Source organism: Apostichopus japonicus, chromosome 22, assembly GCF_037975245.1.
Source record: "Apostichopus japonicus isolate 1M-3 chromosome 22, ASM3797524v1, whole genome shotgun sequence".
NCBI classification, from domain to species: domain Eukaryota; kingdom Metazoa; phylum Echinodermata; class Holothuroidea; order Aspidochirotida; family Stichopodidae; genus Apostichopus; species Apostichopus japonicus.
In genome coordinates, this window is record NC_092582.1 from 24,494,297 (window position 1) to 24,510,846 (window position 16,550).

A 16,550-nucleotide genomic window follows, 5' to 3' on the forward strand; every position below is an offset into this window, starting at 1 on the left:
TTAATTATGCCCTTATACTTTACATTAGTCTCTTTCATTGTATTTATACAGTTTGGAGTAATAGCTACCCTGATCGTCGTCTAAACTTGCAGACCGGTGAATGGCAGGTAAGAGATAATTCACCTTTATGGCAGCTATTAATGATAATACAAGTCCGCCCTCTGTCTTTCATTCACATTATTTATTAATATCAATAATTTTGTGATAACATTTGCCGGTTAAATGTACATGATTGCTGTCAGCATTATAAGCTTTAATAAGCAACATATATATTAATAATACCTGGTTGGTGTGGGCCAGGGTTGGTGGGGGGGGGGCGTTGTAGTCTGTATGAAATATTAAATGTTTCATACAACATAACTTCCAGATCCCTTTCTCTTGCTTCTACTGCAAAATTCCGGTCCAATTTACTTCCTTCTGACTCTGAATGTAGCCCCGTGTTTCTTTACTTGCTCAAACAACTACTTGATAATAATAACAATTCTCCTCAAGTACATATATACAGTGGCGGACTGGCCACACGGGGGTTTGGGCAATGCCCGCTGGGCCGGTGGGTTGGGGAGCCTGGTTAAACTTACAGCCAATTTTCACAGTAGCTAATATAACACAGACGGACTGCGTAGTAATATATTTGAAACTGGGAATCAACTCATGAAATCACCATATTAGTTAGTCTGCTAGTTCGTAACAAAAGAACGTGCTATTGGCAACACGTCCATGCTAATATTTTTACGACAAGATACACCAGTACGGTGACCAATGCATTCTGACATATACATAGCACATTGTTTACGTTTTTAACTCAGTTTCATCAAGTGTTACTTCTGGAAAATTATTTTAGGTCTTTATTAAAAGATTACTGTAACCTACAAAATTGATAAATGTCGCACAATTTTGCATCTAGCTATTCATTAACTTCAAAAAAGTCCCTTAAACCCCTCCCCGGACGGCGATCACTATGTAAGTAACATATCAATCAATAATGGGCCGGTCTAGGTGAAAAATGCCCGGGCCGGTTTTAAGCCCCAGTCCGCCCTGAGTACATATTAATAACAATGTAACATATTCACGTATAATGAACAAAATCAATCTAATCGCTCCTCAATACGTCCTATAGAAAACTGTTATATTGTTCATGATGCATATGTTTTTCAAACTCTAAAACTCATTTCGAGACAGCCGTCACTGAATTCAAAGGTACAGCAATGTGTAAAGGATACTCCATTATAGTAGTTTCAGTTTGTAAAGATGCAACACTGTCTCTCGCAACATTCAAAGAAAAGGATAATTCACATCGCTAAGAAAGAAGGAATGAGAAATATTGAGGGATGGGGACTGTAAAAGAGAACAGAGGGGGTGGGGTCGTGATAGCATTGTTTTCCTGAATATCATTCAGCGCTCACAACACTAAGTTCTATACTGACACACCCGTATCACTACCATATCAGTATCGCCGTTGATATTACAAGTATTGTAAAGATAGGCCTATACATAAAAGGTATACCTTTAGACTGCAGGTCTGTTACACATTGTGCAATATGTTGAAGTTAATGCCATGCTTTTATTTGTGTGGGTTGTGAGTGTACATCCACTGAACGTGAAGTTTGGATTCCGATGAAACCATAGAACGTTATGAACATTGTCAGGTCTTTCTTATGTTCATTTAATTTCGGTGACAATAATAATAATAATAATAAAATATGACTTATATTGCGCGTTCATCAGCAACGCTGCTCGAAGCGCTTTACAAGAATTGAAAGAATTAATATACAGGAAACATTTAAAATACAGGAAACAATCAAAAGCAAATAGTACAAAAACATCGCCTAAAAGGTAAATATCATAAAACTTATAAAAAGATAGAAAAAACATTAAAGCTAAAATGTTAACCATTGCACATACAGCAGTTGTAACAGCCGTATAACAGTCCCGTTAACCTACCATTTAGCCTACTGTAGCCGCCCGCATAGCTGCCCCCCGTATAGCTGCCCCTGATTAGAGGTTCCTGTATAGCTGCCCCAATAAAGCTGCCCATATAGCTGCCCCCGTATAGCTGTCCCGTATAGCTGCCCTCCACAGCTGCCCGTGCATAGCTGCCCCAGTATAGCTGCCCCCTGTATAGCTGCCCCCGTATAGTGTCCCTGTATAGATGCCTCCGTATAGCTGCCCCTGTATAGCTGCCCCCGTATAGCTGTCCTACACAGCTGCCAGTGTATAGCTGTCCCAGTATTGCTTCCCCCGTGTATAGCTGCCCCCATATTGTGTCCCTGTATATATGCCTCCGTATAGCTGCCCCTGTATAGCTGCCCCGTATAGCTGCCCCAATAAAGCTGCCCGTGTGTAGCTGCCCCAGTATTGCTGCCCGTGTATATAGCTGCCCCCGCATAGCTGTCCCAGTATAGCTGATACATGATTTTAAGTGGTTTTGTTTTACGGGGACCTTCCAAGCATCATTTCAACACTAAACGGTAGTTAGCTTTAAATAATTTGTCTTCATCCAGTAATTACTAAACAAGTTAACTGTTACAATTTTTGTGTTGTTTTTTTTTGCGAATTCGGTCAAAAGCTCAGGATGGGGATGTCGGAATTTGGGGAACTAATTAAAGGAGATTTTTGGGTGATTTTGGCACGAAACTTGTCATCTATACGACTGTCTGGTATAACAGACAGCACATAGTAATATAGTATATTGCTATAGGTATTCTACTGCAGTCGCTATGGACTAAGTCTTGTTTGGTTATATGGATGAAAGTGCTACAGTATGGGGGGGGGGGGGTTAGGGGCTGTGGTGGGGGCTGCAATTCCCCCAACCAAAAAGTTTTGTGAACATTTGGGCAATATGCTGATAATTTTTCTGGCACCTACTGAAAGAAAAATAAATTGCAATGTGTTTTGCAATGGTTAAAATGATATTATTATCATCATCATTATTGTAACGACATGCCCAAAAATGATAACCGATATGGAAGGGTAATAAGAAGGCAAATGATTGTATGTAATTGGCAGGCGATGTAATAACCGATGTATGGCTATATACTGTTATACGCGAGCAAAAAATCTGGTGTTATTTTTTGGGGCAAGTCGTTACAGCTCTCCCAAATCAAATTGGGCTCCTACGCCTATGAATATGCATAGCTATAGAGACTTCAGACTAGTTTTGGTGATTTTCTACCTTTAAGATATTGACATAAAAGATTCAGTTGAACATTTTCATTAGATTTGTTTTAAAATGTTACAGATCAGTGGTGATACAGGTCACAGTAGGTCAGAGCGTTAATCTAAGATATGATCTTCATTTTCCCGACACTCTTGAAATGGGCGCAATGTTACATGTTGTCAAGTGTCTACTACCTGTCAGGCTCACAGTATACGTTAGAAATCCCTTTGACGATTTTACGATGTTTTCATCACCATTTCATCACCTGAGCTTTATTTTTTGTTCAACTTTCTATTGGGGCTAGAAAACTACTTTCAAATTTTATAATAAACTGTCCCTACTCCTCTCTTGCAAGGCCCTTTCATCTGATATGGAACATATTCATGTGTTCCTAAAGCAGACACATCCGTTATTGTATGATATTATTCATTTAACATGAAACGAAACCTTATACAACTGTAAATGTTAGATAGGTGTGTGCACATTAATGGAGTGTTAATTAATGTAATCACACGTCGCACTGTATGACATTATTCTAATACAGTAAACTTGAACCCAATTAAGGACAATCGGTCATAAAATTCCATGCATTATTGCCTTATTGTCGTAATAGCATACTTTCTCTGGTTTGAACATATCAAAATGAAAAACAACTTCCTTAAATATTCTAATGGAGGGGGGGGGGGGGGGAGTGGCTAGGTCACGAACTGAAGTAACGATAATTATATTAAAAAAGAAATGTTCATATGTCAACGACGAGGAGTTATTTGTCCAGGATATTTGTATCGTACATTACAACGTACGTCAGAAACCCTTGTGACTAGGTATAGTGCAATAACATGAGGTATGGTACACATAACATGAGGTATGGTACAAATAACATGAGGTATGGTACAAATAACATGAGCTATGGCACAAATAACATGAGGTATGGTACAAATAACATGAGGTATGGTACAAATAACATGAGGTATGGTACAAATAACAGGAGGTATGGTACAAATAACATGAGGTATGGTACACATAACATGAGGTATGGTAAAAATAACTTGATGTATGGTGCAAATAACATGAGGTATAGTACAAATAACACGAGGTATGGTACAAATAACATGAGGTATGGTACAAATAACATTAGGTATGGTACACATAACATGAGGTATGGTAAAAATAACTTGATGTATGGTGCAAATAACATGAGGTATAGTACAAATAACACGAGGTATGGTAAAAATAACTTGAGGTATGGTACAAATAACATGAGGTATGGTACAAATAACACGAGGTATGGTAAAAATAACATGAGGTATGGTAAAAATAACATGAGGTATGGTAAAAATAACATGAGGTATGGTACACATAACATGAGGTATGGTACAAATAACACGAGGTATGGTAAAAATAACATGAGGTATGGTAAAAATAACAGATAGATAGATACAAAAAATGGCAACGGTGAATCTGAATTTGAAATGGTTTAAAATATTTGCATTATTTCTTTCGTCTTTTGAATAACTACTAATGTGTATAACGTAGAGTCTTGAAGGAGCCTGGGCGAGATGAGGGGGGGGGGGGAATTTCAAAGTAACTGGTAATGTGGTTGAGTTTAAACAATTACCACCCGGCAAATTAATAATTATTCAAGCGCTGACAATAGCACAATGCAATATCACATGGTTCCTGTTGTTAATTCTCTTTCCACCAGAATCATTCAATATGTCTGTATCTTATAGTATTAGAAACACTCTGATGTAGTTAAGTCCATTTACGTCCTGATTACGAGCCGAGTCTGAGACTATTTGGTTCGAGTATGGTACTCTCGAGTCCGAACAGAGTTCTATAGAGTATATGAGCAACCCAATCCAAATCCAGATAATACATAGAGACAGAGCTATGAAGAGCTCACACGGTTTCTGCCTATACTAGTCTAATAGACGCACATGGCGTTTCGGTTAAATAAACCCATGCACTCTAATCATTCATAAATTTACAGGCCGTTATTTGCTGGTCTAAATTTTCCCAGTCTAAGTTGGGACAGAGAGAGTTTGCAAAACTGATTATTTGCTCATGTACAAACTTTCAATAAACATACACACATATGGTAAAGTTAGAAAGAAAAACATCTGTGCAGGGTTTATTACATTTCATTATTGTTTTTTCAATGTTTACAGATCTCCACCAGTCTTAATTCTCCCTTGTGTCTCTTATGAGTTCATCATACAACTGCATTTCCCAAACTTTCATATGGATATATATATATATATATATATATATATATATATATATATATATATATATATATATATATTTATATATATATATATATATATATATATATATATATATAATATATATTTATATATATATATATATATATATATATATATTATATATATATATATATATAAATATATATATATATATATATATATATATATTTATATATATTGGATATCTCTACACGATCAACCATACGATAGATACATCCCATCTAAGAAGGGGTGGGAGGGGGGGGGGGGGTAACCAATATCTGTTGTGGGCTTAACAAGATTTTGCTTTATTTTGGCCACAATCACGATGTTCTGAGTTCTATCTTTGAATACTGCCCTCTTTTCCTATTCGTCATCTTCTCGTCCAGCTGACCATCTCAGTGAGAAGTTTATCATTATGACGTCACTCAATGTTTGATGACGTCACTCAGTGTTTGATGACGTCACTCGGTGTTTGATGACGTCACTCAGTGTTTGATGACGTCACTCAGTGTTTGATGACTGGTTTAAAAATAATGTTTGTATTTATGTTATTAAGTCCGTGCATCTTACAGTAACGAGTCTGTCTCCTATATTGACTTTAGTGTGTTCAATACAGATGTGCGTTTACCTGCCAGGAATAGTTTACTGCGATATTTGTGAACATATATCATCCTAACTTATACATTTTTTTTTACTTCGCCTATTATATTTACCTGAAACACAATTTCAACATCTCGTGATCATAACCTATCTCCTCCTTTCAGCTCTGTGACGTATGGGGTAATCTACCAGGAGAAGAGGTAAGAGAGACAGAGATTCATGTTCCTGTTAATTAGTAACGGTAATTTAGTAACAGACAAGGAGGTGTTAATTACTGTGGAACAAAGAAATAAGACAAAAGAGTATTAAACTTTGTTTCTCATCATTGAGGAAAGGCTTATAATTGAAGTGTATCGAACAGGGAATTTAGATAAACCAGTTACAAGTTTATATCTCGTAATGGTGATAGCACTGTTCTCAATGTCAGGTTTAGATTCGGCCTAAATATTCTTCCTTCCGCACACACAGTCAAAGAAATGCTGAACAAAGAAACGGATAGACTTGTAAATACTACAAGGTTTAGTAAGATGTTATGGAGCGTATACAAGCCGACACACGTACACACTCACAAAAACTTGAAATATTGCTTTTGAAAATGTCTGCCTTCAACCCCCCCCCCCCCTCCATCCGGTAGATGCTTAATGATGATTTCATATCATTCTGCTGATGTGCATATCATAATTCGTTACTATGTTTCAAAAAGTATCAAAGCAGCTATTTTTAAATTTCTTATAGTAAATCCTTCGTTCATTCATTTCTTCTCGAAACATAGTTTCACAGATTAAAAACGATTAAAGGAACTGATTTTTTTTTTTAAAGTCATTTTTATTGTGACATAAAAAAATATATTAACATCATTAAATGTCAGATGACGATTACAGTGTTACCATAGTGTAACAATTTTCTCAACACACAAAGAGCTAACTGTAGAAGTTTATACTAAAATCTCGCATTAATCTATACTCCGGTATTCTTTGATAATATAAAATAATGAGAATCATTCTCTAGGGTCGGGAAGGGGTTGGGATGGTTAAGGAGGAGCTATAAGCTTCTCATAGAAATTCGGTAAACGATACAATAAAGTTTGCATGTTATCATCATCACATACCCGTCAAACAGGAACACATTAATTATTGACATTGAAGAGATAAACTGGTCCTCTCTGTTGGTAATGTGAGTATGAGTGAGTCTAGGAGCAAGATGATTTACTGGGTTGTGAGGGTATCCGTTGGGTTATGGCATCATTATTATTCATTGTGATACGAGAGGGTCCATTGTGACATAAAATGACTAACTCAGAGTAGAAACCATTCACTGTGGAATGTGAGCATACCAAGCTGTTGTTATAGTAAATATAAGGAAACTAGAAACAATGTAAAAAGTAAATGTTTTAGAATCTGAGGGATCACGTGCAACAGGTAAGTTACAATGAGCGTCCCTTTAAAATAAACTGACATGATAGCAACGGCGTAGGTATTTAATGAAGATGAACCTACCTGTATGTGAGGTGACTTCTGAACATTTCTAACAAAATGTTAAACGAATAAACACAGTAAGTGAGCAATATACATAAATCAATTTATATGTGTCAGTCCAAAGCGGCGAGAAATACAAGTAATTTAGAGAAGATTGTTGTCTAAAAATGGATTGATTTCTAGCACAACCTGATACTGTTAGTATTTAACCGTGTAATCGGACATTTTTAATATTATTTTAGAAACAACTATAATATCAGTCAAATTGAGATATAAGGCATCATTCTATTTTATTTTCCAAGTCATGAAATTAAATTTTGAAATATTTAATGTGAACATTAATCTTAAAAGCATGTCGCCTAAACACATTTGAAAACAGATGGCGTATGTAACACCAAATCAGAAGGTTATTTTCCTTTCGTTTTATTTAAATTTGTTTCATTATATGTAATGACACCTGACTAGCCCAGCTAACAAACAATGTTCTTATGGATGTTTTTTGCATCGAATTATGTCTTCTTCTTCTTCCAGAATTAACACAAGAGCTGTTTTCATGGCATGTTATATCTAAATTACTGAGGCCCTGTTAATGTTTAGTTAGCTTACATGTACAGCTAGGATTGTTTGGACGTAGTGGTATTTCTGTTGAAAGGCAGAAAAATAGCAGCTTGTAGTTCCATTGTTTGAAGGCCGAGGGAGGAAGGATTCATCCGACTAAAAGTATTTAATTCTAAAATATGTTATCCAATGTTGAATGAAGATTTATATCACCACCCCTCCCCGCCACCACCCCCATAGGCTCAGGAGACCAATTTGTTTTGGGGGCTGTAACGGTTTGCCTGAAAATATAACCAAAAAACACATTGCAAATTAGATTTCATAGGTGGCCGAACATTTTTATTTGGTATGGGGGCTGCAGACCCCCCAGCCCCCCCCCCCATCGCCTCCTACGCCTATAACCACCACCACAATGGACGCATATTAAACGTCATAAACCGCCAATAATGTTATAATATGTTTATAAACAGCTGCCATATTTCTATTTGAACGTCCGGATTGCCCTTCGTTTTTAATTAGGAATCGCTACTGATACTGTACAGAGAAACTAACAATATAGTAAGACACTTCTAAGAAAGTAATCTGGCTCACAATTTCTTATTTTGGATGTTACTATAGGCCTTGTAGCTGCAAACTAACAGGTTCCCTGACATTGGTACTAGGGTAACCACAGATGCCCGGATGCTGTGGGAATGGGATGCTAGTGTATTATGATCGCGAATAATTTTTAGAGGAACAGTGATTTTCAATCATATATGGTTGTGTATATTTTCGCATTGGGGGTCCCGGAATCCATACAAAATACTTAAAAAATTGATTTTAGGAGTTGTTTAGACTTCGTAGGCATTATGCCTCCGGGTCCAACTAGAGCACTGACCATGGGTATTAAGCAGGCACTTGACCGTCGGAACATTCACAGGGCAACGCTTTCAGACCCACTGAACACTGGCCTGAGTCCGCCTGCCCCCGTCCCCCTCGTCCCCCTGTTCATCTCTAACCTGTGTTATTGGGACTGTTACTTAGACTAGTTTATAAATCACCATAGACCTAAAATCTGCACGATTTATCCTTTTTCGAGAACAAGGTAACACTAGCAAGCAAGACTCTGTCTTGCGCACTATAATGTGTATTTAAAATTAACTCCTAAACTGTTAATAGTCTTTCGCATTATAATATGCATTTAAAATTAACGCCTAAACTGTTAATAGTCCTCCACTGAAAACAAATGCTGCTAACTATAATAACACAAGTTCCGCCATAACAAAACATAAGAGCAGAACTCGATCTAGAATGGCCAAGAGAACCAACTAAAATAACGATCCCGTTATATGTCACTAATGGTGACGTCATGGAATTTCCTTATTAAAGGTACAACAGTATAAACGTCAGATAGTGACACGGTCTACCCAACATTGTACTTAACCTTTCAACAAAGTTAGTCAACTTGGTTTCAAAGTTCTAGAGGAAGAAGGGTGAGGGGTGGGTCCAGCTAGAAATATATAAACCACATTTATGGTTCAAACTCAGTTTACCTTCAGAATGGGATACACTGGTGACTGGTCATTTTAACACCCTAAGAATGATGCACCTATCACCAACTCTTGAACTCTCACCTTTCTATTGCATAATTGCGTGAGTCAATGTCCAGTTTGATTTGGCTCCTACATTTGTGATTTCTTAAGTAAATCCCAGAATGAGAGATGAGTGACCTTGATATGTTTCTGTAACCATTACATTAATGTTTGAAGGAATTGTCGAACTTTCATAATTATGAGAATGATAAATTGAAAATGGCTACTCAGCTTGACGGGATCAGCTTATAAACAGGACGGAACATTTCCCTGCATCGCACCAATGTGTGATAGTACATTGGGTTGCAATGATTGAGTCATCGTGATATCAAGGGGAATTCCCCTGAATATGCCATTTGATGGTTACCGGCAGGGAAGAGGATGGGGTGTGGAGATAAGTGAACTGATTCTTGTAAAGTAATACTGTTTTACACAGCAATCACTTTAATAGATTGTGAGAGGATTAGATCGTTGCATAATGAGTTAATAATTGTTGACATAAACTATTCAATTTTGTTACTTATTTATACTTATTTTCAATATTTCAAGCAATCAGTCGAACTTTTCTATAGAATTCAACCTTTACAAATCAGTCCTTTCAAACATGGAATCAAAGCGACCACAGCATTAGTGGCCTTGGTTTCATGGATTTAGCCTTCATGTGTATATCATGTTCAGTAGTAAAATATTCGCAGGACGTACTCGTTAGAAATCCTTAAAATAAGAACTGAAATAATAATTATAAACATGACCACATTTTTCAAGACATTTGAAACATGCAAAGTTTAATGTTACATAAATCGATTTATCTTAAATAACACTTTTAATATGGATGCATATGATGAATATTTGCAACATTTAATATACTGCATTGTCTTTGTTTCTGTATTATCTTATACATATTCAGTACTTATAATTTCCTCTTGTTTAGAGATTCCATGATAAGAGTTATCAGGAAAGCCTGGCGAAATTCAACCGGGCAAGGCGCAAGTAACTGTAAGTCAATACAGCTGAATACTCTCTACCTTAGTATTTAAAATTGTATTTGTTAAAAGTGATTGTCTGCTACTTTTAGTTGTAAAATCTTAATATATTAAAAATAATCTCCATCAATAACCATAAGTTTTATTCCTATATCTGTGATTATCTAATTTTATATGGTCACTTATATCATTTGCTTCTACTATAATTGGTTTTATTATATTTTTCCTTCACAAAGCAAATCCCTGATAAATGTATGGAAACGAGTGAAAAGTTCCTTCCATTAACAGAAACATCGTTCGCTTGTTTCCCGTGTAGCCGTGTTTTGTTTAGCTGATGTGTAAAATTACTGGTTGGCTCATGGTACTGCTGGCGCTTTTTCCGGGGGAGGGGGGGAAGGCGGGATGGAGGGGGTTGTCTAGGTATTACTTCCCCATTATTCCACGAATAAGTATTTTGCTTGACCCATTTTTACGATAACAAGTTTACCTACTATATATCATTTTATTTTTATATTACAGATCAATGAAAAATGCATGTTCATCTGGCGATGCCAATCATCGACAGGATTGTGTCGTCATTCACTCAATCCTCACAACGATTGCAGTAATTTCAGTGATGAAGGATCTAATAAAGATTTAGGTTGTAAAACTATTAATATATCCCGAATACTACAAACAGCGCCAGATACAGCTCCAGTATAATACACATGCAACTAGTCCAGTATGATTGTGACGTCATCAAATGCCTATATTCTCAAGACAATGGAATGGTGACTTGATGAAGACTAACTTTTACATTCATTGTGAATGGATCTTGTTAGAGAGATAAGGAGACTATTTATATAGGAGACTTTATATATCTTGAATGTTAACTATTGAGAGAGGGAAGAAAGAGAGCACAATACCTATCTTACTCTCTGTGTGTATGTGGAGAGCGGGTGTGGGGGTGGGGAGGGAGTGTTGGAGGGGTTGGATGACGTACCCACCACATTGGTGACCAAGTAGATGTTATAGTAGTTATGTGCACCACCACCAGAACGCTAATCTGTAGAATGGGAATTAAATGATAATATGCAGTATTTATTTTAATTTAATTTTTTCCTAGTATGTAACAAAGTCGTCGTTACTTGTGTAAATTACGAGAAAGGTTTGCTCACCTACTCGTGTGTCCCTGGCCAGGTATTGCTGGTGACCTGCTCTCAGCATCCATGCACTCCGAGGTACAGGGTAAAACATCTTTCATTAGTCCATTTGTTTGTAATGATATGATTCATCAAAATCCAGACCCCTATCTCCAATCCCTCCACCCCACCACACCCCGACAAACACTTTACTACTCAGAAAATTAATTAAACGCCTAATTCTGTTAATGCTTCTAAACTATTTTTAAGCAGACATGTTTAGAATGCTTTGTTTATAATCTGTACATACAGTATCCACATACACTCGGTAACTAGGAGTGCATGATTACACTTTTCTGTGGTTTCCTCGTTCCTCCTTTTAAGAAATTTTGTATCGGTTCCGTAAGGTCTTAAATTTAACACTAGTAGAGTCACATTAATTGTGTCAACGTTAGGACTAAATGACATTAATTGGATATCTCCAATACCATTGTGTTATTAAATTGAACTACCAGAACTTAGAGGAGATATTAATTGATATCTGTGATATGTTTTTATAGTCAGCATTTCTTCATGATTTTCGGTTCAAATGTATTGTCGTTCTTAACTTGAAGACAATTAGATGACATGCTGTGACGTCATATCATATGATTGAAATAACAAATGTATATTCTGTATGGTAAGTAACTGAGACTTTACTTAATCGATCAATACTTTTCATTGTGTTCTTTGATTATTATTTTAATTTTCGCTTTATAATTGTTTTTATTGATTTATAATCTGTCCGTTTCAAATCATCATCTTAATAATTAAGTTTATTGTTATCACTTTACGTCATATCCTATTTTTTGTATTGACTGATCACATCAGCGTACGAAGAATATAACATGAACGCTCAAAATAGTTCACAGACAAAGAAACATAGTAAAGTTTCTATTTGGTGTTAACAGTAACAGTAACATTTCATTATTAACAATCAAGTAAAGGATGCTTTGATCATGCGCAATTAGTTTAATCTCTCCATGTATGATGACAAGAATTTAATGAGATAGAGGTTCCTATTATTTTTAGGGCTTTTAATAGATATCATATTCTTATTTTTCATTTGCTTACTCTAAACTTTTGCTACATTTTGAAAACTGTCTGTTGAAATGTTGGTTATATTTTGACTCAAAAGAGACTGTAACGTCGATACTCTTAAAAGGAGAAAAGGAAAATGTACATTTGACTTATTAAAGAGAATCATATACTAAGCATCCTGGTGAAATTTGTATCCAATCCATGCGTTTTGGAGATATTGATAGCTGAAATTGTAACAGTTAGTACCAAAAGTGAACTTGGAGCAAACTGGTGTGACGTCATAGTTGCACACTAACAGAAAAATGTTCCAGTTTTTTTATGTTTTTACTTCCTTCGTTTGACTTTGGATTGGGAAGGATCCCAACTTTGCTTTAGTGTATGTGATGATGACAATATCCATTACTTGCAAAATACATATAGTTTAGTGCATACCAAGTTTTGATTCCTTATCGAAGACAAAAGGAATATATGCGATGATGATGGCGTGTGCGTGTATGTGTGCGTCTGTGACACTTGCTTGAGTCCGCGATAACTCAACGACGGGGTGATGCATATTTGTCATACTTATTAAGTAGATAAAAGGTGTGCCCAATTTTATAGAGATGACCTTTTATTAATAAGGTTATGGTGTCAAACGTAAAACGTTTTACTTTGCAATAACTCCGCAACCCGAAGTCGGATTGCAGCCAAACTTGGTATACAGTTGCTGGTTAATGTCTGGGCCCCCAAAAATTCCAGACCCATTTTTGAGCTGGTGGAACCAAATTTTATTTCCAACTAAAATGCATTTTGAGGCAGTTTCTTTGGGCCAGGAATTTTTGGAGCCCGATATTTTGGGACCATCTCAGCCCACATTTTCTCTCCATTGCAATAACCATTGCAACCGTAAGTCGGGTTGTAGCCAAACTTGGTGAACAGTTGTTGGTTAATAGCTGGTACATGTAGGCCATCTGGACCCCAATAATTCCGGGCTCATTTTCGGACCGGCAGGGCCCATTTTTTATTTTCAACTCAACTGCATTTTGGGACAAGTTCAATGGGCCCGAATTTGTGGGCGCAATATTTTTGGGGCCATTTGAGGGCAAAATTTTATTCGGCCCAAGTTTTTGGAAGGGCCAACATTTGATATTGCTATAACTCCACAACCTTCAAGTATATATGATTGTTTCCAAACTTGGAATACAGTTGTTGGTTAGTAGCTGGTATATGTAGGCATAAATATTATGATAATGAGTGGTGGCATACAACACTTTAATATCCTCATACCAAGGAACCATAGTGACCGTTGGGCTCTTGTTAATGTTTTTTCGCCTTCATTTACCCTATACGTTGTTATTTTATAGTCCTAAGTAAAGCATTTGGACAAAACGATCACGTGAGCTTACATAGTTTAACGAGATTGAATATGATAATTAATGCTGACAATGTTATGTACATTAAGTAAACCCTATATGCAATGGTATGCTCTCTGTGTTTCACAATTTTATTTTTTCCTTAAAATGTTTACTGAATCTTTTAAAGTTCCTACTTGTTTTGTGAGACTAACGGAGAATCAAACCAACGATAATTTCAATATTATGTGATAGGTAAGCTATCGATCATTTTAATATTATGTGATAGGTAAGCTATCAATCATTTAATATTACAAGGTAAGCTATCGATCATTGTAATATTATGTGATAGGTAAGCTATCGATCATATTAATATCATGTGATAGGTAAGCTATCAATCATTTTAATATTATATGATAGGTAAGCTATCAATCATTTTAATATTATATGATAGGTAGCTTTCGATCATTTAATATTACAAGGTAAGCTATAGATCATTTTAATATTATGTGATAGGTAAGCTATCGATCATGTTAATATTATGTGAGAGGTAAGCTATAGATCATTTTAATATTATATGATAGGTAAGCTATGGATGAGCAAGTCACTTTAGGCCACTCACGCATTTGAGAAAAATTGCATTTACTTTTAGAGATACCGTTTTTTGAAATATTCGTTAAGATACAAGACTTGTAGATTTGAATAACTATTGAAATTTTACATTTTGTCTTAATTAATTGCTTCATTAACAGTCCCTCGAATAAGGTATATGAGCAGAACGTTAACAAGTGATTGATTTAGCATTAAATAATTTTTCGTAGTAAAGCTGATAATATTATGTATATATCAAGTAATTCTTAAATACCAAGATCGGCTCTGTATAGTATATACTCTTCATTTTATTCTTTCATTGTTATTTTAATGCGCCTTATAAATGATTCTACTGGTTTCATTTTATTAAAGATCTTCTTTATTTCTTTATATTCCGATATTTTCCTTGGATTTAGAACAATTATAATACTCTAACAAACACTTGCTCTAATTATTGTTATATTTAGACATTAATTGTTTGATTGCTTTTTGCTTAAACCATTTATTAATTTTACTTTCTCTCTGTTTAGTTCATTTCTTTCGTTCCTCCTATTTCTATATTATGAATTAATCTTTGATATTACTCACGCGTAATACAGTGAATATTAGAAGAATATTGTTAGATGTTGTCATATTAACAATGACTGGCTGTCTACCGTTATACCATTGATTGTGTTACTCAAAATCATACTAAAACACTGTCTTAGACATTAATTAATAACAATGACATGTATTGTTTTACAAATCCAGTTCTTTGTTCCATTATTATGATCTTTAGTGATGTTTCTTTGAAGACAATAGGAACACGTGACTTTGACGTATAATAGTAAGATTTTAACATGATAGTAACGAAGATAATGTTCTGTACATTTAACATTAACCTTAAATGCGATGATCGGCTCTCCATACATATCTTTCATTCTTCTCGTTATTTTGCTACTTCTTATTAATGATGCTGGTTGATAATTAATGAATATTCATGATCTCTTCATTGTAATTCAGTTTTTGTCGTATTTGCTTTAACCCAATTGGATGTTATGAAGCCATAAAGTTGACCAATATAACACAAACCCGATCCCGAAAAACTGAATATAATTACATTACTATACAAACACCGACTAACAGATAAATATGGATGAAATCACTGCATTGCGGTTTATGATATTAGGTATTTCCATGGTAATAATTATTCCTTTATTTTGTAATTGTTCTTGGTATCTTCCAACACACTTGTTCCCTTTGAGGCGATCCTGGTCTCTCATTGTGATACAATCACAACCTATCCATCCCGTTTATCTGTTCCTATATCATAAGTTCATATCGTAGAATCTTATAATGAAAATTATTGATATGTATGTTGTAATGTCAATGGAAGCAACAAAAGAAAACTAATATATATTGATATATTGTCAACAGTGTTATCTCTGTATACATGGGCGGCGATCATGGGGGGAACGGGGGCATGCCCCCCAATATTTTAGGTGGGGATATAGTATCAACTATCCCCCCCCCTCCCAATATTTGGTGGCATAGTTTTCTTGTGTTGCTCTAAATAGAAAATAATGCGTGAGATTGTTTATCCAAATCATATTTTGCGGTGGCTAAAACTTCATCCAAAACATGCTGCATGAGGTAAATGACACTTCGTGGTTGTTTCTGTGACCTGTGACCGTATAGCAAGTTGTAACTCATGATTATTATCATAATATCTGTACATCTCTTGTGTATGAGTGTAAGTACGTACAATCATAATGATCCACGTCGATATGGGTTCACTGGGTTTCCATTTGGCCTGTCTCCTACAAGATTTATAACCGCCGGCGCGTAGCCA

General features: G+C 35.7%; 2 protein-coding genes across 3 annotated transcripts in view; both read left to right on the forward strand.

The window, feature by feature from the left end:
• The window catches only part of LOC139963622 (uncharacterized), a 204,974-nt gene extending 188,862 nt beyond the window's left edge, over window positions 1–16,112 (forward strand). Inside the window, exon 12 of the mRNA XM_071964600.1 lies at window positions 11,237–16,112. The gene's annotated coding sequence lies outside the window, so the exon portion shown is untranslated. The remainder of the gene's footprint in view (window positions 1–11,236) is intronic.
• LOC139963623 (uncharacterized) overlaps window positions 1–16,112 on the forward strand; it is a 105,239-nt gene extending 89,127 nt beyond the window's left edge. For both annotated transcript variants that reach the window (XM_071964602.1, XM_071964601.1), the window contains exons 8-11: window positions 52–107; window positions 6,174–6,209; window positions 10,545–10,609; window positions 11,116–16,112. In XM_071964602.1, coding sequence (XP_071820703.1) covers window positions 52–107; window positions 6,174–6,209; window positions 10,545–10,607 — 155 coding nt within the window. In that variant the 3' untranslated portion in view covers window positions 10,608–10,609; window positions 11,116–16,112. The remainder of the gene's footprint in view (window positions 1–51; window positions 108–6,173; window positions 6,210–10,544; window positions 10,610–11,115) is intronic.
• Window positions 16,113–16,550: the final 438 nt, after the last annotated feature.